The sequence below is a fragment of the Felis catus genome, chromosome D2 (genome assembly GCF_018350175.1).
Source record: "Felis catus isolate Fca126 chromosome D2, F.catus_Fca126_mat1.0, whole genome shotgun sequence".
NCBI classification, from domain to species: domain Eukaryota; kingdom Metazoa; phylum Chordata; class Mammalia; order Carnivora; family Felidae; genus Felis; species Felis catus.
Genome location: NC_058378.1, coordinates 29,535,553 through 29,559,035, shown reverse-complemented (window position 1 = coordinate 29,559,035; position 23,483 = coordinate 29,535,553). Strand labels below are relative to the sequence as shown.

At 38.0% G+C, this 23,483-nt stretch overlaps 1 protein-coding gene across 7 annotated transcripts in view; it reads left to right on the top strand.

Moving 5' to 3' along the window:
* The first annotated feature begins 356 nt into the window (after positions 1-356).
* The window catches only part of RUFY2 (RUN and FYVE domain containing 2), a 49,114-nt gene continuing 25,987 nt past the window's right edge, over positions 357-23,483 (top strand). For 4 of the 7 annotated variants that reach the window (XM_003993989.6, XM_045040057.1, XM_045040056.1 and 1 more), the window contains exons 1-12: positions 714-918; positions 2,394-2,567; positions 6,812-6,929; positions 10,039-10,140; positions 11,940-12,063; positions 12,258-12,319; positions 13,766-13,831; positions 17,841-17,910; positions 20,350-20,451; positions 20,592-20,708; positions 22,281-22,448; positions 23,284-23,381. In XM_003993989.6, coding sequence (XP_003994038.1) covers positions 714-918; positions 2,394-2,567; positions 6,812-6,929; positions 10,039-10,140; positions 11,940-12,063; positions 12,258-12,319; positions 13,766-13,831; positions 17,841-17,910; positions 20,350-20,451; positions 20,592-20,708; positions 22,281-22,448; positions 23,284-23,381 — 1,406 coding nt within the window. Of the gene's footprint in view, positions 487-678; positions 919-2,393; positions 2,568-6,811; positions 6,930-10,038; positions 10,141-11,939; positions 12,064-12,257; positions 12,320-13,765; positions 13,832-17,840; positions 17,911-20,349; positions 20,452-20,591; positions 20,709-22,280; positions 22,449-23,283; positions 23,382-23,483 lie in introns of those variants that run through there. The other 3 variants (XM_045040054.1, XM_045040055.1, XM_045040053.1) reach the window with 3 other exon arrangements.

Below are 23,483 nucleotides of genomic sequence, written 5' to 3'. Positions count from 1 at the left end.
TTCAGATTTTCTAAATTCTTCTGCTCCCCTAAGAGTTTGAGAAGAGTGAAGGGAAGCGGTCAGGTGTGTCAGATGAACCCCGCCCCCGTGTGGATGAAAACGTTTGCACGTGGCTCGCACCCTTTGGCAAAGCGGCCCCAGCGCGCCAGCGAAGCCCCCGGGTGAGAGACTGGTGGTCCGGCCGGTGACCGGCCTCAGGCTCCTCACACGCGAGGTCACCTTCACGCTCCTCTTCCTTCTCCTTCCGGTCCGACTGGACGCGAGGAGGCCTGGCGAGGGCGGGTTTCTCTCCCGCCGGTTGCAGGCCCCGCGGCCCCCCACTCGCGGCGCCGCGGGACCGCCCGGGCGTCCTCCCGCCGCCGGGAGCGCTGTGGGCCGCGGCAGGCCTGGTGGCAGACGCCGTGGCGGCCGCCGCGCGCCTGAAGGAATCTGCTGGCGGGGCCCAGGGCGTCCCCGCCCGAGACCGCGCCGCCGTCGCCGCCATGGGTAAGGGGAGCGGACCGAGAGCGGACCCTGGGCTCTCCGTCCTAGGACGCGGCCGGGCGAGGAGGACCCGTGGCGATAGGCACCGAGGCCTCGGGCCGCCACTGGGGCCCGAGTCCGGGCCTGGACCTGGGCGGGGGCAGCCGGGGACTCGGGGGCGCCGGGGATCGCCATGGCAACGCGCGGCCGCCCCTTGTTCCCTTCCGACCCCGCCCGGGTTCTAGGGCCTAATGGCCGAGGGCTCCTTGTCTGACGACTTCCAAGGGGCGAAGCCAGGGTCGGCCAGGGGGCCGCTCCCGGGTCGGTGGAACAGCCGCGGACGGGCGATGACTTTTCAGGTTTGGGGGTGGCGGAGGGAAGACGCGTCTCAGGTTTTGGCTTGGGTGCCCGACGCCAAGGGCGGGAGAGGTGCAGCGATGGCGCGCAGGACCCCGGGTGAGCCCTCCGTGGGGAACCTGGGGCGCCCCGAGCCCTTTGGGCAGCCTTACTGCAGGGAGGCAGGGAGGGGACTCTGGGCCCGGGCGAGATGAGGGGACTGGCCCTTGGCCTTGTTGGGGCTGCGAAGAGCCGGACACATCTTCGAGCCCGGGCGGGGCGCGGTCGGCGTGTAAACGCTCCCGGGCGAGGAAGCTGCGGGCGCGGAGCATGGACCTGCCTCGGAGCAGCTGTAAAGGCGCCTTTTGTCTGCTTGTCCCTTCACAAGTTACGGATCGTGATCCACACTGTTAAGAAAAATGAGAATTGGTACAGATTACGAAACATCAAGTGGTTTCCGAAAAATGAGGGAATCATACCACGATGCAGATTTGAAGGAATGATGTGTGTGCAGATTTTCCACCAGTTAGCTTGGTCATAGCTGTTGTGGGTGTTTGCATTTTTAGTCGCTTAGAATTCTGACTCAGGTTTCACCCTTAGCTCAGAACTTGAATACTGGATCATGGGAAACCCTGGACTTTTGTTCAGTAGAGGAGGAACGGACACTTGGTTCACTTGGACTAGTAGATTTGCCAGAGATTATGAAAGGTTATACTAAGTGCTTTCATTTTTCTGCACTTCATTTTGTCATCTGTGTTGGCTGTAAATATTCCTGCCTGTCACGACAGTGGTGAGAATAGGGGGAAACATCTGAATTTCTGAATTAAGAATAAAATTTGTGGGGAAGAAAGAGTTTTGTGATATGAAAATATCAATTGAAAATCAGTTTGTTTTTTTTAAAATGTATCTGTTAACTTAGTTTTTGACTGAATCAGCTGTGTGGAAGGGCAGGAAACTTAAATGTGAAACAAGGACTCTGCTTTTATTTCCTCTGGGAAAATAAAGGAGTCATGAAATACAGAACTACAGTACCAATGAAAAAACAAGATGGAAAGAGGGCTAAAATGAAAGAATTGAATGGCTTTGCCTGTATCCCCTTGTTTGTCCAGTTGTTTTTATTTACCTGTCATATTTATAGATGATACTGTAATTTTAAAATTGTAATTGCCTTTTATTGCTAGTTCTGAACATTTTTTGCCTTGAGATTCATCCTTGGACTACTGCTGTCCACCTTTTGCATGAGACTCTTAAATATGTTATTACTCCAATCTTAGCTCCAGAAGTCATTAAAAAAAAAAAAAATCAAAATTCATTCTCCCTGAAGAGGTACCACAAAAAGTAAAATAAATACCAGAAAATAACAAATTTGCACGGTCTTGAGAATAATCCGTAAACTGTGTCTTGGATAGGCATGGTAATGTTCTATGGTGTGTGTGAGAGACAAAAAAAAAAAAAAAGCGTGGGTTAGTTAGGGAGACTAATTTGTCAACCAGAGAAAAACAGCATTGTTCATTTTACAGCAGAATGAAAGGCTTTATATATTTTCCAATGTCATGTCTTGCAAATGATGATGGACTCCTTTCTTGTGCTTTCAGCTACAAAAGACCCCACAGCTGTAGAGAGAGCAAACTTATTAAACATGGCTAAGTTGAGTATCAAAGGACTCATTGAATCTGCTCTGAGCTTTGGCCGCACTTTGGATTCTGACTATCCCCCCTTGCAGCAGTTCTTTGTTGTTATGGAACATTGTCTGAAACATGGTCTTAAAGGTATCATGAGATTAAAAAAAAAAACTATAATCCCCTTGTTCCATCTTAAACATCCTGGAAAATGTGATATTTGTTGAGGCCATAATTATTGTTACTTTACATTTGAAAAATACTGGGTGGGTTGGTTTTGGGAGAAAACAGCCTACTGCTTTATGTTTTCTTAAATAAGTTGTCTTCGGGAAATGCCTACTTAGGGGCTCCTTGGTGTCTCATTTGGTTAAGCATCTGACTCTTGGTTTTGGCTCCCGTTCATTAGATCGAGCCCACATTGGAGCCTGTTTGGGAATCTCTCTCTACCTCTTTCTGGCCCTGCCCTGCTCTGCTCATTCTCTCTCAAAATTAAAAAAAAAAAAAAAAGATGCCTACTTAGTGTTTTGTAAAAACATTTTCCATTTCCTCCCCCCCCCCCCCAACATATTCTGAAGTGATTTGTTTTCTAGGGGAATTATAGAGTTATTTAAAAAATTTTAAGCTTAAAACAATGTTAAAATTAAAAAAAAAATTAAGCTTAGTGATCCCAATATGAAGTCTTATTGCTAGTTTCAGCCCTATTGAACAAATACATTAAAATAGTTGATTGTTGGGGCATCTGGGTGGCTCAGTCGGTTAAGAGTCCCAGTTAGGCTCAGGTCATGATCTTGTGGTCCGTCAGTTCAAGCCCCATGTTGGGCCCTGTGCTGACAGCTCAGAGCCTGGAGCCTGCTTCAGATTCTGTGTCTCCCTCTCTCTCTGCCTCTTCCCCACTCATGCTGTCTCTCTCTCAAAAATAGACATTAAAAATTTTTTTTTAAAAATAGTTGATTGTTGAAATATAAACCTCCTTGGGACCCTGGAAGAGATCTAGAAAGATTTTCTTCTGGATTGGGTTATCGTAGAAATGTGAGTGTTCCCTGGAAATGATGATAATAGTGGATATTGTATTCTTCTACACAGTTGAATTTATTGTTACTTGTGAAATGTTTATATTATATTTAGTTATTTAATATACATTGTGTAATAACTATTCTTTTACTTATTGTATTAACAGTTGTTGGTAGTTTTGGTCTCTACTTCTTTTGATCAGCTGTGTAGGGGCTCTGTGAGTAAGAGTTTATACCCAAGTGACTATTATAATGCAAAAGAAGTGACTATTATAATGCAAAAGAAGCTTGCCTGGTTCCTTGTTGGTCTAGTATGAACCTGGTTAAGTTGGGCAGACCTAGAAGTTCTGACTAAGGGGCAGGAAAGTGAGGATCAATGTAAACAGCAAAAGAGCTTTACATAAAATTGAGAAGGAGCCTTGACATCGAAATTTGAGACTCTATGTGATGTTATTAAAGTACTAATTTCTTTTTTTAATTAAAAATTTTTATTGAGATATAATTAACATTATTTTCAGATATACAACATGATATTTTTCATTATTTTCAGGTATACAACATAATACGATATTTTTATGTATTGTGCAATGATCACCACAATATGGTGATATCCATCACCATACATAGTTACAATTTTTTTCTTTTGATGAACTTTTAATATTTACTCTCTTAGCAACTTTCAAATATATGACAGTATTATTGTAGTCATCATGCTGTACATTACATCCTTATGGCTTACTTATTTTATAACTGGAAGTTTATACCTTTTGACTACCTTTACCCATTTCCTCTGCCTCCACTCTCTGCCTCTGGCAACCACCACTCTGTTCTGGTTTTTATTTTGTTTTTTTTAGATTCCACTTTTTCTTCAACTGAGGATGAATTAATTTTTTTTAATTTTATTTATTTTGAGAGAGAGAGAGAGTGCACACAGGTGCATGCGGTGGGAGGGGCAGAGAGAGAGGGAGAGACAGAGTCCCAGGACTCCATGCAGGGCTTGATCTCACAAATTGAGATCTTGACCTGAGCTGAAACCAACAGTCGGATGTTCAACCCACTGAGCCACCCAGGTGCTCTGAAAACAAAGTAATTCTTAAAAATTGTGTAAAGAATAGTGAAATCTACTCTTTTTGTACATGAACCAAACAACATAGAAGCAGATAGAACAAAAACTGTTTCCTTCATTCTCTTCCTTGTCTATTCCTTGTCATTGTTCTAGCTCTTTTCTGTTTTTTTCTTTTACTGTATATAGAATTATGCTATAAGTATTATTCTGTGACTTTGTTTTAAAAGATTGGTGATATGGTTTGGAGATCTTTCCATTTACACAGAGATCTTTATCACATTTTTTTTTTAATTTTTTTTTTTCTTTTAGCGTTTATATATTTTTGAGACAGAGAGAGACAAAGCATGAATGGGGGAGGGGCAGAGAGAGAGGGAGACACAGAATCGGAAGCAGGCTCCAGGCTCTGAGCCATCAGCCCAGAGCCCGACGCGGGGCTCGAACTCACGGACCGCGAGATCATGACCTGAGCTGAAGTCGGACGCTCAACCGACTGAGCCACCCAGGCGCCCCTCTTTATCACATTTTTAATGGCTCTATAAAGTTTCATAGTGTATATATACCATAACTTAATTAACTGTCCTCCTCTTAGTGTACCCTTAGGTTGCTTCCAATTTTTTACTATTAATATTGTGTTGGGGCTCCTGGGTGGCTCAGGTGGTTAAGCTTATGACTTTTGATTTTGGCTCAGTTCTCACAGATCTCACAGTTCATGGGTTTGAGCCCCATGTTGGGCTTTGCACTGACATCGCGGAGCCTGCTTGGGACTCTCTCTCCTTCCCTCTCTTTCTGACCCTTCCCCACTTGTATATTCTCTCTCTCTCTCAAAATAAATAAAGTTAAAAAAAATTGTACTGTAAGTACATTGTTTTGGGTACGTGTGTTTGTATACTTGCTCTCTTTAGGAGAGGATTCCTAGGAGTAGAATTACTGGGTCGGTCAAAGGATATAGGCAACTGGCCTCTATGAAGGCTTCACTGATTTATCAAACATCATATTTTTTCCTACTCTTAATATTATCAGTCTCTAAATACTTCTTTCAATACATCAAGAAGCCACCAACCTGATCTAACACCTTGAGTTTAAGAAGAATTGTTTTTTTAAATGTTTACTTAGTTTTGAGAGAGAGAGAGTTGGAGCATGAGTGGGGGAGGGGCAGAGAGAGAGAGAGAGAGGGAGGCACAGAATCCCAAGCAGGTTCCAGGCTCTGAGCTGACAGCACAGAGCTTGACGCAGGGCTCCAACCCATAAACTTCGAGATCATGACCTGAGCCAATGTCGGACACTTAACCAACTGAGCCACCCAAGGCACTCCTAACACCTTGAGATTTAATTTGCTTTTCGACAAACTTTTATTTAAAAAAAATAGCAGTGACAAAAACCTTTATTTTCTCCCATGCTGCAGAAATGGAATTTGCAAAGTGATGGCCAAATAGTTAAATTTTAAACTCTTCTTTCCTTTTTTTTTTTTTAATTAATTAATTTCTTTTTGAGAGAGAGAGAGAGAGGGAGAGAAAGAGAGCAAGCCGGGGAGGGGCAGAGAGAGAGGGAGAGAGAGGATCCCAAGCAGGTTCCGCACTGTCAGTGCAGAGCTGTCGTGGAACTGTGAGATCATGATCTGGGCTGAAATCAAGATTCTCATGCTTAACCCACTAAGCCATCCAGGTATACCTAAACTCTTTTCTGAATTTATTTGCCTTTACTTCACAAAATATCAGGAGGCATGTCCTAACAGTCATAGGCTTGTCTTGATGAATCAATGTGAAGCTACTTTGTGCTGACTTCCCCCCCCCCCCCCCCCCCGAAAGGAAAAATTGCTTATCTTGGTGATTGTCCTTGGTTAGTGCATATGATAATCACCCTTGATCTGCAGGAGATCTGGTCAGTACTAAGAAAGAAATATGTAGTGATTTCATGGTTTTATATTACCCAATTCTCACACCCTTTATGTTAAAAGTAAAATAACTATTTGTCTTTGGTTTATTTAATAAGCTGATAAAGATCACCCTGCTAGGGCTGCCAAACTTCTTTATTTTGATACTGGTAAAGAATAATCCCAGTTATTTTTTTACTTTAATTACCTGCCTGCATATTTCTCATAGGGAAGAATGGCCAAGATGCATATTTCAGATAAGGAAAAATATCAGGATCCTGATAAATGGGTTTCTGATCAGTAGGGCTGTGTAGTGATAAGAGAGGAAAGGTCTTTGAATAATTGTGTATTAAGTTAGAAACGTTGAAACTAAATATTTAAAAGGAAGTTATTACAATTTTATATGTTGAAGTTGTATGCATTATGTGTACTTTTTTTTTTTTTTCAGTAAGAAAATCATTTTTGAGTTATAACAAAACTATCTGGGGCCCCTTGGAACTGGTGGAAAAGCTGTACCCAGAAGCAGAGGAAATAGGAGCCAGTGTCCGGGATTTACCTGGTCTCAAGTAAGTAATCTTATTACTTATTCATTTCTGACCACAAAAGAATATTTACTGTTTCTTAAAAGTACCTTACACTCTATTATCTTCTCTTAGCTGTAAGTAGCCTTTTTGCATTCTCTCCTAATAAAATTCTATTCTTTCTATATGGCTTAGCTCAAATTTCATTTCCTTTATGAACTTTCTCTTAGCCTCTTCGGTTTTTTTTTAAGGTTTATTTTAGAGAGAGACAGAGTGCAAGTCGGGGAGGGGCAGAGAGAAAGGGGGAGACACAGAATCCAAAGCAGGCTCCAAGCTCTGAGCTGTTAGCACAGAGCCTGATGTGGGGCTCGAACCCACGATCCATGAGATCATGACCTGAACCAAAGTCTGACACTTAACTGAGCCACCCAGGCGCCCCCTGTTTTAGCCCCTTCAGTAAGAACTAACTGCTTTTCCATTTATACCCTATCACTGTATTCACTCCTTTATTCTGTGACTTCAATTCTGCATTGTATTGCAGGAAACTGTAGGTCCCTTTAAAATAAGATGTGTCGGGGCGCCTGGGTGGCTCAGTCGGTTGAGCGGCCGACTTCAGCTCAGGTCATGATCTTGCGCCCGTGAGTTTGAGCCCTGCGTCAGTCTCTGTGCTGACAGCTCAGAGCCTGGAGCCTGTTTCAGATTCTGTGTCTCCCTCTCTCTGACCCTACCCCCTTCATGCTCTTTCTCTGTCTCAAAAATAAATAAACGTTAAAAAAAATTAAAAAAAAAAAAGATGTGTCAATTATGCATTTCTGTTTCCTGAGTGTTAAGCTAGTTTGCAGGAGTAAGCTAGTCGGCAACAAGTAACTATTTGCTGAAGCCTGATTTAGGTTAAATCCAGGGCATAGGCTCAGGAGATTTGAATTCTCATATAAGACATTTATATATATGGGACTGGTGCAAATTACTTTTTTTCTCTGAAAATTGGGATGTATAGTGTCATGTGCCCATTTCACCAAACAAATATATATAATATGTTGTAAACGTTGCATTTTCTGTCAGATTATCAGTGTACTTTCTCTTAGCTTTATAATTGAGAGTTTTACATGTTACAGGGAATATGGTAGGGTTTTCTGGCTGTTAACACAACATCCAAATATTTCCAAGTTGTAGTTAATTGAATGATAAAGTAAATGGCTACTGTTTATTAAGCACTGTATCAGGGTAATAAAATGATTGTTTTCCATGAATTGTCTCATTTAGCGCTTACTTCAGTCTTACAGGGTAGAGATTATTATAATAATTACATAGATGCGAAAAATAGGGGCGCCTGGGTGGCGCAGTCGGTTAAGCGTCCGACTTCAGCCAGGTCACGATCTCGCGGTCCATGAGTTCGAGCCCCGCATCAGGCTCTGGGCTGATGGCTCAGAGCCTGGAGCCTGCTTCTGATTCTGTGTCTCCCTCTCTCTCTGCCCCTCCCCCGTTCATGCTCTGTCTCTCTCAGTCCCAAAAATAAATAAACGTTGAAAAAAAAAAAAAAAAAAAGATGCGAAAAATAAAGGTCAGAGAAGTTATAGTTAATACATGGCAGAGTGAGGATTCAAACTCAGTTTTTATTTTTATTCTTATTTATTATCATTATTATTTTTTGTAAGTAATCTCTATACTCAGTGTGGGGCTTGAACTCATGCTGAGATCAAGAGTCACATGCTGTATCAACTGAGCCAGCCTGGTGCCCCTCAAACTCAGGTTTTAGAGTTAAATAGCAAGTGATGTTCACACTTGATGTATCTTATAATGATATATTAAGAAGGATAGTGATTTTCAGTAAAGATAGAAGAAAAAGGGAATTATAAGTCTCAAAAAGAGAAGTATAAGCAGGGGTGCCTGGCTGGCTCTTGATCTTGGGGTTGTGAGTTCATGCCCCACATTGGGTGTAGAGATTATTTAAAAATAAAATCTTAGAAATACACAATTTGGTTATTTTAATATGAAAATATATGTTTATATTGTTTTTAAAAAGCCTAACTCTACAAGAGTAAAAAATGTTTTCTGAAGAATGGTATTCATTAAAATGCTAAACCATAAAAATCTCATTAGCTCTTTGTTGTGAAGATTAATTTGCCTCCCATAATACCTGCTGAAACATTCTTTGTATAAGAAAACATAAAAGTGTGAATGATATCTTTCTCTTTAAGAAACCATACATATTCTGTAAAATTTGCTTTTACTTTTACTAAATGATAGAACTTGGATAAGATGTGTGAGATTGAATTTTTTATGGACAACTGGATAGAGAAACATTTGAAAAATAACAAGCAGCCTGGTGATTTCTCTTTAATTAATTACCAGCTCAATGACTTCTTTTTTTTTTTTTTTTTATTTTTTTTTTAGCTCAGTGCCTTCTTTGTTATGATTTTTAAAATTCAGATATGATGTCAATTACTTTTGTTTTTTAATGTTTATTTTTGAGAGGGAAAGAGCATGTGTGAAGGGGAGGGGCAGAGAAAGAATTTCAAGCAGGCTCCTCACTGTCAGTGCAGAGCTGGATGTGAGGCTTGAACTCATGAACCCTGAGATCATGACCTGAGCTGAAATCAAGAATCGGATGCTCAACTGACTGAGCCACCCAGGCATCCCATAATGTCAGTTACTTTTTGAAGGCATTATACTGCCTTATTTGATGCATTTTGTATATTCATCTTTTATTATTATTATTATTATTATTATTATTATTATTACTACTATTTTTTAAGTAACCTCTATGCCCAGTGTGGCTCTTGAACTACTCTTGAACTACCTGTACTGATTAAGCCAGCCAGGAGCTCCTTGCATATTCATCTTTAGAGGGTTAGGTCTGTTTGGACAAAATATTTCTTATAGAAATAGCCTCACTATTCAGAGTCCTTTCTTCTAAGGCATAAAATGTTACCTAGATGTCTTGCAGGTGCAGGTTTACCATAGAGACTTAAATAGCTCCCAGGGATTAGATTGCATGCTCAAAGAGCTAGCTTAAAACTGTAGACACAAAGATGAAACCATGATAAATTGCAGTTTTTATTTATTAATATGTACCTCAACAGAAATAGTATAATAGACTACATATTCTGTAAGGGTTGGAGCAGTTTTCTGACTAGTTTGTTTTGCTTTTTAGGACCCCCCTGGGTCGTGCAAGAGCATGGCTTCGATTAGCCCTCATGCAAAAAAAAATGGCTGATTACCTGCGTTGCTTAATTATTCAAAGGGATCTCCTAAGGTTAGTACCATACCATTATATCATGTTCATTTTCATTTTAAAAATTTCATTTATATCCTATTTTCCAAAGAGAATTAAAGATGTGGTACAAAAGGAGACACAAATACAATAAGATGGTATAAAATAAAAGAAGAGCAACATGAGAGAGAAAATCATGGTAAGGACATAACACGAATCAGGAACTAGCCTAAAAAATGAATACCATAAGCTTTGTTTTGGCTGATAAGCAGGAAATTTATTTATGTGTTATATTTGTAAGTTAGTTTCATTTTTTTTTCTAAATTAGAGTTAATTCTATGAATAAAAATTCGTATTGGGATTTGGAACTTTAATTCAAGAGGTTTCTTTTTACATACTAAACTACTGTTTCACCTGTGTTATGGGCACTTTTTAAACTGTCAGTTTAAATTGAAGGCCATATATTTAAAAAAAATTTTTTTTTAATGTTTATTTTTGACAGAGAGAGAGGGAGAGAGAGAGAGAGAGAGAGAGAGAGAGAGAGAGAGAATGAGTGGGGGAGGGGCAGAAACAGAAGGAGACAAAGAATCCAAAGCAGGCTCCAGGCTCTGAGCTCTCAGCACAGAGCCCGACAGGGGGCTCGAACCTGTGGACTGCGAGACCATGACCTGAGCCGAAGTCAGATGCTCAACTGACTGAGCCACCCAGGTGCCCCGAAGGCCATATATTTTTAAGCAGACTTTGAAAATTTCAAAGTAAGATAATCAATTGTCAAAGGGAGCGGCCCATGGCTGTCCCTCCATTTGCACTTCTTCTCTTGGAGTGCCTCTCTAATGTTTTGGAGAATCTGGTCATTTCTTTTTTAATGTTTATTTCTTTTGAAAGAGAGAAAGAGACTGTGTATGAGCAGGGGGAGGGGGAGAGAGGGAGGAGAGTGAGAATCCCAAGCAGACTCCACACTGTCAGCATGGGGCCCCGATGTGGAGCTTTATCTCACGAACTGTGAGATCATGACATAAGCCAAAATCAAGAGTTGGATGCTTAACGAACTGAGCTACCCAGGTGCCCCAAATCGGGTCATTTTTGGTTTTACTTATGACTCTGGTTATACATCTTGGTTTTTCCCATTTGTTAAATGAGAATGACCATACTTTAAGCATCAGCAATTTCTCAATAATATTCTGAAGGTCAATGAAAGTGATTAAATACTGTAAATGGGACTTCTTGAGGAAGGCATGAGACCATGGTAATTAGTTCCATGAATATGTAATTGTCAAGTCTTAGTTTTTAGATTGTCCTGTTTCTTTCACAAGTCCTTTGTTTGAACATTTTTTAGGATATAGATATCCATAAGTATCTTTAGTTGATGATTATTAAGAACACTTGCAATGTACATATCAAATGTTGATTTGAACATGGGCTTTGAAATGTTTCATGTATCATTACCTACCTTAGTATTTGTCCCAAGACTCTTAATAAATCCTAGGCTTGAAAAGTCAACTCTGACAAGTATTGTAATCAGATCAGTAATAGTCACTATGTCTTCTGAGAGTCACAGACATTCCAGACCTCAGTGATGCCTCTTTTTCTTTTGATATATATTTCTTTGCTTCTCTTTTCTTTCTCTGTCTTAAAATTCTTTTTTCTCTTTTCTCTTTCCCATTCTTTTGCGTTGTCTATATAGACACTAATATTTCAAAATGTTTGTTATTCACATCTAGAAAAGCTGATTTGAAGAGACCTAATTTGTATGGATTTCATGTTTATATTACTGGGCTGAGATTTTAAATTTATGTTTGAAAGAAATTTGTGTTTTAAGCTTTTTATTTTGATTTCCACAGTGAATTTTATGAATATCATGCGCTAATGATGGAAGAAGAAGGAGCAGTGATTGTTGGGCTGCTGGTTGGCCTGAATGTGATAGATGCTAATCTCTGTGTAAAGGGAGAAGATTTAGACTCACAAGTAAGTGAAAGTGACCAAAACCAAATGCAGAGAGTTTTTAGTTTGTGCTGTTCCTCTTGGATCCAGTTTACAACTCTAAATTGTAAACAGTGCTATTAAACATGAAAGGAAACTTAAGAGTGAAATTCAGTTGCATGTTGAATGTACTTCTAATATTTCTCCCCTTTAAATAAAAATAACATTATTTACTTTAGGTTGGAGTGATTGATTTTTCCATGTATTTAAAGAATGAAGAAGATATTGGAAATAAAGAAAGGTACGATTTTCCTAAGTTATTTCACATGTTGTATTTTCTATGGAGCTCTTTACAAATCACCATGGGGTCCATCTACTGATAATGTAGTTTTTATTTACTTTTTTGTGCATAGTTCCTGCTTTATTTTGTTTTGCTTCCATATAAAAGTTTCACAAAGCAAAAATCACTTAGAAGGAGGCTTTAATACGAGGTATGACTTTTGGTCACACCTGTTCTTGAGACCTATTTTAATAATCAGCTGTTTTTTGTGGTAAAAGAGATGAAAACTTATTCACAAGTTTACAAATGCTGGTTCATTTCAAGATCCAGTGTTTAAATTTAAAATACACTCATTCCAGCTAAGAGAAAGGGTAACTATGTAGCATAATAGCTGTGCTAATTATTGCTACAGTTGGAGTCCTATCACAAATGTATCAAAATAATATGTACACCTTAAATTTATAGTTATATCAAGTATATTTCAATAAAAAATATACTGATGCAAAAGAAATTCTTAAAAAAAATTTTTTTTAACATTATATTTATTTTTGAGACAGAGAGAGAGAATGAGTGGGGGAGAGAGAGAGGGAGACACAGAATCCGAAGCGGACTCTAGGCTCTGAGCTGTCAGCACAGAGCTCCATGTGGGCTCAAACCCAGGAACTGTGAGATCATGACCTGAGCCGAAGTTGGACGCTTAACCAACTGAGCCACCCAGGCACCTCGTCTTTTTTTTTTTTTTAATGTTTATTTTATTTTTGAGAGAGAGAGAGAGAGAGAGAGAGAGAGAGAGAGAGAGAGAGAGAGAGAGAGACTGGGCATGAGTGGGGGAGGGGCAGAGAGTGAGGAAGACACAGAATCTGAAGCAGGCTTCAGGCTCTGAGCTGTCAGCACAGAGCCTGACAAGGGGCCAGAACTCATGAACTGCCAGATCATGACCTGAGTGGAAATCAGCACTTAACTGACTGAGCCTCACAGGAGCCCTGATGCAAAAAGAAATCTTAAATATATTTTTTAATGGTATTGTTAAATAGATTACTTGTTAATACTAGATTTAATAAAGGTTATAATTAGTACACCGTTTACTGCCTCCTTAATGTAAAAATGTTGAATTTTATTTTAAAAGTAAGATAATGTGGGGTGCCTGGGTAGCTCAGTCTGTTGAGCATCCAACTTAAATGATCTCGGGGTTTGTGGGTTGGAGCCGCATGTTAGGCTCTGTGCTGACGGCTCAGAGCCTGTAGTCTGCTTCAGATTCTGTGTCTCCCTTTCTCTCCGCCCCTCCTCTGCTCACACCTTATCTCTTCAAAAAATTAATAAAAATGTTAAAAAATTTTTTTAAAATGAAAGCAAGATAATTTTTTTTGCCATTATGTTTTACAGCAGTTTTAGGTGATGTAGATACTTGTTTGGTCATCCATTGAACACCTTTTCAACTGACACAAAGCTACTTTTCCCCATCTTTAGGAATGTTCAAATTGCTGCCATATTAGACCAGAAGAATTATGTTGAAGAATTAAACAGACAACTGAAGTAAGTATTATGGATACTTGAATACTTCGTACATTTGTGACTATTGTCTTAGGGGTTTTCTTCATCCTTTTTAGGTCAGCTTTACCCTATTCCTTCCTACTAAACATCTTTGAGAACGGGTTGAGGGAATAGAGAGTGGAAATTAAGAATACAGAGAAATCTTGGAGATAATTTAATTTTCAACAAAAAATGAGAGTCAGATTTTCAAATAGGACCTTGAGAGAATTTAAAGATAGAATTTCTGAAGAGAGGTAAAAAAAAAAAAAAAAAAAAAAAAGGATACAATTTCAGGGGCATCTAGGTGGCTCAGTTGGTTAAGTGTCCCACTCTTTAAAAAAAAAAAAAATAAGTTTATTTATTTTGAGAGAGGGCACATAGGGTGTGGGGAGGAACAGAGAGAGAGAAAGAGAGGGAGAGAGAGAGAATCCCAGGCAGACTCTGCAGTATCAGCACAAAGCCCAGTGCAGGGCTCGAATCATGAACTGTGAGATCATGACCTGAGGTGAAATCAAGAGTCAGTCATTCAACCACCCAAGCCACCCAGGCACCCTTAAGTGTCCCACTCTTGATTTTGGTTCAGGTCATGATCTCACAGTTTGTGAGTTTGAGCCCCACATCTGCACTGTCAGTGCAGAGCCTGCTTGGGATTTTCTCAAGGGGCACTCTCTTCCCCCTTCCCTAGACATGGACAGGCTCGCTCTCTTTCTCTCTCTCAAAACAAATAAGTAAACTTAAAAAAAAAAAAAAAATTCAATTTCAAACTTATCCCTGTACCCTTGAGAAAAAAAGGCTAGATATAGTGGAAGTTTATATCATTTTCATGATTCGAAAATTCATTTTTCCTACTTCAACAAGCTTCATGTGTAAATGTGGCTGTTGCCTCCCATGGTGGAATTTTTTTCCTTACAGTGTCACCTGGGCATTGAAGCTGTCAGTGAATACTCTGGGAAGAATTTCAGAGATCTGAATGTAAAATAGTATAGTGCAGTTCTGTCTAATAGAAGTATAATGTGAGTTGTTATACAGATAATTTAAAATTCTAGTAACCATATTAAAAGAAACTTGAAATTATTTTGAACTATATTTTATTCAATCCAGTATATACCCAAAATATTATCATTCATTATAAAAACTTTTCATGAGATACCTTATATTCTTTTTTTGTATTGTCTTCACAATCCAATGTGTATTTTACACTTAACAACACTTTTCATTTTGGACAAAATAGCATAGGTATAGTGAGGAATCTTTGATATGTAGTTAGAAATGGACTGTTCCCATTAATTAAAATGAGTAGCAAAAATGGCAATCTTTGGGTGATGGTATTATGAATAATTTTTTATACTTTTATGATTTTCTAAGTTTCAGTAAGCATAAAATATAATTAAACATTTTCCCATTTAGAAGAAGAAACTAAAGCTGTAATTCTTGCTTTCTCTGTGAAGTTGGATAGGAAAGATCTTCTATTTGTGCCTTTTTTTAAAGGAGTTTTAATGTTCATACGAAATATGTGTGTATGTATGTGTATTTAGTAATTTATATTTCTGAGATTGAGATTATATTTCTAAATGCAACTTTGTATTCCTTATTTATTTAATTTTAAACCTTTATTCCCTTTTGGGAGCAGGTAATGTATTCACATGGTTTAAACTTCAAAAAACACACACAAAAAAAGTCTTCCTTTCACCTGATCAACTACCTGGTTTCCCTTTTCAGGAATCATTAATAAGTTCTTGTGTATGCTTCCAGAGATACTTTATACAAATAGACAAGAATATGAATATATATTCTTAAAGTTCTCACCTTCCTCTCTTTTTTTTTTACACATAAAGTAGTATAACTTTCACACTATTAATTTTTTTTTTTTTTGAAGGAGAGAGAGAGAGAGGCAGAGCATGAGCGGGGGAGGAGCAGAGAGAAAGGGAGACACAGAATTCGAAGCAGGCTCCAGGCTCTAAACTGGCAGCACAGAGCCCAACACGGGGCTCAAATTCACAAACTGTGAGATCGTGACCTGAGCCGATGTCGGACGCTTAACCGACTGAGCCACCCAGGCGCCCCAACACACTATTCTATACTTCAGTGTTTTTATTCAGTTTATCTTAGAGTCTATTCCATTTGGTTCAGAGAGTTTTTCTCATTTTCTTTTAAATTATGTGTACTAAATCATTTACAGCAATACTAGTGCCTTATTTTTGTACATTTTATGTATTTAAAAATGTTTCATTGTTTTTCTAATTAGAAAGTTTTTGTATATTTAGAATATTTCAAAAATATAGAAAATAGATATAGAAAAAAATAGAACTCATATTATCCTTCATTCAAAAAAACCACTGTGATGATTTATTGTTTTTAAAAGTGCTTTTTTTGGGGTGCCTGGGTGGCTCAGTTGGTTAAGCATCTGACTTCGGCTCAGGTCATGATCTCACAGTCCATGAGTCCGAGCCCCACTTCAGGCTCTGTCTCTCTCTCTCTCTCTCTGTCATTTTTTTTTTTTTAATGTTTATTTCTGAGAGACAGAGATAGCACATGAGCAGGGGAGGGGCAGAGAGAGAGGGAGAGACAGAATCCAAAGCAGGCTCGTGCTGTTCTTGAAAAACTCAAGTTGTTTACCTAAGAATATTATATTTATTTATTTATTTTTAAATGTTTATTTTTGAGACAGAAACAGAGTGTAGTGGGGTAGGGGCAGAGAGAGAGACACACACACAGAATCCAAAGCAGGCTCCAGGCTCTAGGCTCTGAGCTGTCAGCACAGAGCCTGACGCAGGGCTCGAACTCACAAACCGTGAGATCATAACCTGAGCTGAAGTCGGACGCTTAACTGACTGAGCCACCCAGGTGCCCCAAGAATGATTATATTTAAAAATGATTCGGGGTGCCTGGGTGGCTCAGTCCATTAAGCGTCCGATTTCAGCTCAGGTCATGATCTCACGGTCCGTGAGTTCAAGCCCCTTGTCAGGCTCTGTGCTGACAGCTCAGAGCCTGGAGCCTGCTTTGGATTCTGTGTCTCCCTCCCTTTCTGCCCCTCCCCTGCTCATGCTCTGTCTCTCTCTGTCTCAAAAATAAATAAAAACATTAAAAATGATTCAATATGAATGAAAAAACATTTTTCTTGTTTCACCAGTTAAGCTAAAATACCAACATTTATTTCTGAGGCTGGTATAAAATGTGCTGAAATCTACTATAGATTTTATTTTAATATATACAGCATATCATGTCTTATTAAAGTTTGAGATGGTAGAATCAAGGCGTTGATAAATAGACTCAATAAAATGTACAATAATGTTCAGTCTTGATCAGTTTAAATAAAAATGCAAAAAACCAAGTTGTTCATGTGGCATAACATGACTTTCAACTATATCTTTGAAAGTCAGGGTGTTTGCTTAGCTGCAGGTTGACCAGGTACCTGATGTGTATGTGGTATTCACAGTTCTCAAACTATAGGTGACTTTAGAGGTCTCTAAGTTATTATGAAAGTGGATAGGGGAAACTGAATGAGGTTTGTGTTGGAGACCACTGTGTAAGCGTCATTAAGCCACTTATAAAGTAGATATTTAAAGTTCATCCATGAAAAAATAATTTTGAATTTAGTTTTAACAATATTTGATGATCTTTGTGTGGAATCCATTTCTAAGTATTATAAGTTAAATGTAAGAAGGACTCTAAGAAGACAACAAAAGTAATGAGCAGCGTAAAATGTAATTTTAACAGAAGTGATTCCTTTTCTATAGTCTTTATTGCTGTCCTAGGCAAATGAAGTTATCCAACTTAATGAAATTTCCTACACCCAAAAATTCAGGGCTGTTAACTAACCAGAATTGAAATAAAAACTTAAAAAAAAAAAAAACAAAAACAAGGAAAAGAAGGATTAGTTAACCTTCAAAAAAAAAAAAAATTCAGGGCAATTGGTACTTGTTAGTCAACACATTAAGTCCAGGATAACATACTTTTTTTTGCCTTTGTGAGTTTGTGTGATTTGAATGAGTTTTTTCTTTATTAATTTCAGCAGCACAGTCAGCAGTCTCCATTCAAGAGTTGACTCATTAGAAAAGTCAAATACTAAGCTGATTGAAGAGGTATTGTAATCCAGCCGTGGATAATTGTCTTTCATGGACCTAGTATTTGTGAACCTTTTCCATTTTAAGTATGAATATATTAAGCATGTGCATGTGCACAGGCACATTTTCATCATTATGATGGAGTATTTGCAATATTGTTGTAATTGATAATTAGAAGTTCTAGAGAAATCACATATTCTCAGGCAAATTCTCAGGTGAATCTGTGAGATACTCCTAGAAATTAGCTCCAAAGATGACACTCCTATAAGCTCTTCTATAAATAAATGTTTCTCATTATAAAATCTGGATGACCTGTATGTAGATAGTGACTCACCTATAGTTTGAAATTCCTGTTAAAATGATACTGTCCTTCTTGTTGTACTATTCAGATTCCTTTTCTTTACAAGCACCACTACATGATCATGTCCACCCTTTCTCCACCCCTCCCAAGTGTGAAACTCATCCCATATGTTCTGGTTTCCTGCGTTGTCAAAGTGGCTATCTGGTAGTCCCAGACCAGAAATTTATCTCTGCTCTCTTTTTAATACTGTTTGTAAAGTTACTTTAAGATAAGTTCTTTTTTTTTTTTTAAATCTATCAAATCGCAGAGTTACTGCTTTGTATTTTCCGAATGATTTAGGCTAAGAGGGTGAAATCTGTTATGAGTGCTATGAACCCTACTTTCTATGTTAATTAAAATTGTTAGTTTAGAAGTGGCCTCATTTTTCCAAACCAGAGAGCACATGATTATTTACATGATTGCAGTTTAGAATGCATCTTTGTTTTGATGGTTTGGGACCATTTGATAGTTTTTTCTTTAAATCATAAGTGTACTGTTTAATCCCTATCACCTGTTTTGCCCTTCCCCCCCACCCACTTTCGCTCTGGTAACCATCAGTTTGTTCTTTCTATAGTTAAGAGTCTGTTTCTTGATTTCTCTGTTGTTTTTTTTTTTTTCTTTGCTCATTTGTTTCTTAAATTCCACATGAATGAGATCATACTGTATTTGTCTTTCTCTGACTGACTTATTTTGCTTAGCAGTATACTCTGGCTCTATCCATCATGTCATTGCAAATTGCAAGATTACATTCTTTTTTATGACTGAATAATACTCCATTGTATATATTATACTACAACTTAAAAAAATTTTTTTTTTAGTGTTTACTTATTTGATAGAGAGACAGACAGAGACTGAGCATGAATGGGGGAGGGGCAGAGAGAGAGGGAAACACAGAATCTGAAGCAGGCTCCAAGCTCCGAGCTGTCAGCACAGAGCCCAGCGTGGGGCTTCAACTCATAAACTGCAAGATCATGACCTGAGCAGAAGTTGGATGCTTAACTGACTGAGCCACCGAGGCACCCCATATACCACAACTCTTTTATCCATTCATCAGTCAGTGGATACTTGGGCCACCTCCATAGTTTGGCTATTGTAAATAATGCTGCAATAACCATAGGGATGCATGTATCTCTGAATTAGTATTTTTGTATTTTTTCTAGTAAATGCCCGGTAATGTGATTACTAGATGGTAGGGTAGTTCTATTTTTAAGTTTTTCAGGAACCTGCATACTATTTTCCCCAGTGGCTGAGCCAGTTTATATTCCTACCAACAGTGCCTGAGGCTTCCTTTTTCTCCACATCCTTGTAAACACCTGTTGTTTCTTGTGTTTTTTATTTTAGCCATTCTTACAGGTGATTTTAGCCATCGTGGTTTTGATTTGCATTTCCCTGATGATCAGTGATGTTGAGCATCTTTTCACATTTGTTGGCCATCAGCACCATTTGATAGATAGATGGGGACCATTAGAGAGAGCTGCTCACTAGTTTGTGCCTCTTCTTGGCCTTAGGCGCACTCTAAAGTTCAAGTTATATCCCTGATGAAGTGTTCAGAAATTTATGTGCAAGCCAACATTAGGGGTAGGCCCTGCTTTCCTTTCCTGGAATCCCTCTTTTCATTCTAGGCATCAGAGCCAAGCCACTCAGTCATTCATGGTTACCTCTGATGTTGAGAAATGTCTCATATTTGTGATGGTCACTCAGTATTATTCCTGTATTTCAGAGAGTGTCCTATTTGGTTATTGTGAAGGTCTGTATCACATTTTCAGTGATCGCACAGCCTTCTTTCCTTATAGATCTTGTCTTTACACAGATCTTTACAGTCTTATTGTTTCCTGGCACTTTGTATTCAGAAAATATTATAAATCAGATAAGCATAATATGTTTTAACTAACATATTTTGACTAATAAAAGGAAATAGTAGAAATAAGAGTATAATTTTTTTACTGGTATCTTGGGATAATAGTGTATTTTTCTTATGAAAACTTCTGTACGTGTGAGACATTTGACTAGTTTTAGGATTTTATATTTTGTTGTTTATAGCCATGAACATAACCTGTAAAGCAAGTATAAGTAATGGTGTTTAAATTCTTTTTCTTGCCCTGTTTTGTAATTTTTAGTTAGCAATAGCAAAGAATAATATCATTAAACTCCAAGAAGAAAATCATCAATTACGAAGTGAAAATAAATTGATTTTAATGAAAACACAGCAGAACCTAGAGGTAAGTATAGACTGATTGCAAACAGACCATCTTATGTCAGAAATTGCCACTTTGGAGGACTTGTGCATAGACTGGATATTTATTTCTGTGCTGTATTAATAGTAGTGATTAAACAGTAAAAACTTATGTTTTATTTCTAGGTTACCAAAGTAGATGTGGAAACTGAGCTTCAAACATATAAGCATTCTCGGCAGGGGCTTGATGAAATGTACAACGAGGCCAGAAGGCAGCTTCGAGATGAATCTCAGTTAAGACAGGTAGGTATTATTAGCAAAAATAATAATAATCATAATAATTTGCCCTTAAGCAAGTACCATTTAAAATCTCTTCTTTAACCTTATCTTCTTGGGTGGGATAGAAATCTCACCAGCTTGCAACTCCCTCAAGTTCTTTTAAGTTCCTACTTTATCAATTGTTTTTTAAAGTGTTTTTAAAATTTTTTTAAAGTTTATTTATTTTGAGAGATAGAGTGAGCAGGGGAGGGCAGAGAGAGTGGGAGAGAGAGAGAATCCTAAGCAGGCTCTGTGCTGATAGTGCAGAACCTGATGTATGGCTTGAACTCATGAACTGTGAGATCGTGACCTGAGCCAAAACCAAGAATCAGACACTTAACTGACAGAGCCACCAGGTGCCCCTTTAAAGTGTTTTTAAACTGTGAAATGAGTGGATTGAGTGAAATGAGTAAAACCATATTAAAGTTTTTATTTATTTATTACAAAGTTTTTTTGTTTAATGTTTATTTTTGAGAGAGCATGAGTCGGGGAGAGGCAAAGAGAGAGGGAGACAGAGAATCTGAAGCAGGCTTCTTGGTGAGAGCAAAGCCTGACGTGGGGCTTGAACCCACAAACTGTGAGATCATGACCTGAGCCCAAGTCAGACGCTTAACTAAGCCACCCAGGCGCCGAAAGTTTTATTTATTTATATATTTATATATTTATTTGAGAGAGAGCACCAGTGGGGAGGGGAAAGAGAGAGAAGGAGACAGAATCTCTAGCAGGTTCCACACTGTTCCCACAGAGCCCCAGGCAGGGCTCAAACCTATGAACCATGAGATCATGACACGAGCTGAAATCAAGAGTCAAGCTTAATGGACTGAGCCACCCAGACACCCCGGTAAAATCATGTTTAAAATTAACTTATTTTGGGAGCACCTGGCTGGCTCATTCGGTAGAATGTGCGACTCTTGATCTTGGGGTCATGAGTTCAAGCCCCATGTTTGGCATAGAGGTTACTTTTAAAAAATTAACTTATTTTTTAACCTTTTAAATTGTTCTAATATCTATAGAAAAATACAAATGTACACCTTAATGGGTAATAACATTAATACCTATGTAATCACCACCCAGGTCAAGAAAAGAGTATTGCCAGCCTTTCTATCCCTTTTGCTATATATCTGTTATGCTATTTATTTATATTAGGAAACTTCTTTTCATTCTGATATAAAATTCTTGAAGAGAAGAAATTAAAACTATGAGGTGGGATTTTTGAGTTTTCTTTGGCCTTCACTTGTGCTGACTGCTTTTTTTCTTTGATTAAGGAAAATTAACACCGAATTAATGAGGCATAAAAATACTTAATTCTTGAATTAGTAGAATAATGATAATTAACAGAATCTAGAAAATACTTTCATTTTAGCAAAATATGCAGTTGAAAATATTTGGAATTTTATGCTGTTATAGGACCTGGTTGATTCCCTTTAGTGGGGCTTATACTTCAGAAGAGTACTGTGCATATTGAATAGAAAATCTTTTGTGTTCTTATTAACTGTGTGTATCTGATTTTTGACATCCTGAAGTAGTGTGTGAATTGAATATATATTGAAATTGCAGGATGTGGAGAATGAGCTAGCAGTACAAGTTAGTATGAAACATGAGATTGAACTTGCCATGAAGTTGTTGGAGAAAGATATCCATGAGAAACAAGATACTCTGATAGGCCTTCGGCAACAACTAGAGGAAGTTAAATCAATTAACATAGAGATGTATCAAAAGTTGCAGGTAAGGATCATTCTTAAATTCTTGGAATTTCTTGAGTTGAGTGGAAATTGAAAATGACTATTTGTATGAAGCATCTGGTTTTTAAAGGGATGAGTCATTTTAACTGTGCCATATTGGTAATCAAAACCAGTGACTTTTTTTCTAAATGGAAGCTTAAGAAATAGAGCAGACTATTTCTTAAGTAAGGTATCAACAAAAAAATCACCTACCTGATTTCCTTTTAAATGCTGAAAGGTTAAGTATGAAGATTAAATCTTTTGGGAAAATTCACCCTAAATATGCAGGACATTTTTGTGAATTCTTTATACAGTATAGTCCTGAGAAAGATTTAGATTTTTTTAAAAGATTTTATTTTTTTAGATAATCCCTACACCTGATATGGGGCACATACCTACAACCCCAAGATAAGAGTCACATGGTGTACTGACTGAGCCAGCCAAGGGCTCCAAGAAAGATTTAATTTTAATTGAAATGCTTTCCTACAATAATTGTTACAAATTCTCTCATAAAGGGACATCACTGTTTAGTTTGGTGCCAAAAGCTCTTTATATTTAATTTGAAATACTTTACATTGAAACTATTTTACATAGTTTACAAGAGTTTATTTTGTTGTTTTCCAAAAAAAACACTGAAGGCAAAGTGTGTGTGTGTGTGTTTATTACATTTTAATTGCAGACTAGTAGTCTACTGCTTTACTTTATATCATAGGAGTATTTTGATCTACAGAATAACTGTTCATTTCAAAGTAAAAATTCCATAGTGAAATGGTATACAAAACTTAAAAGTATTCAGGTTGAAAATCAAAGCCACTATAGTTTTTCTTTTTTCTAAATAGAGTTCTGAAGATGGCTTGAAAGAAAAAAATGAAATAATTGCCCGACTAGAAGAAAAAACCAATAAAATTACTGTAGCTATGAGGCAGCTGGAACAAAGGTACAGAACCTCCAGTCTTAGTTTCTTTTTTTCCTTTTTTTCTCCCTTTTCTTTATTCAACTCTGACACCTGCCACAAAAACCATTAGGAAAATTTAGTTTA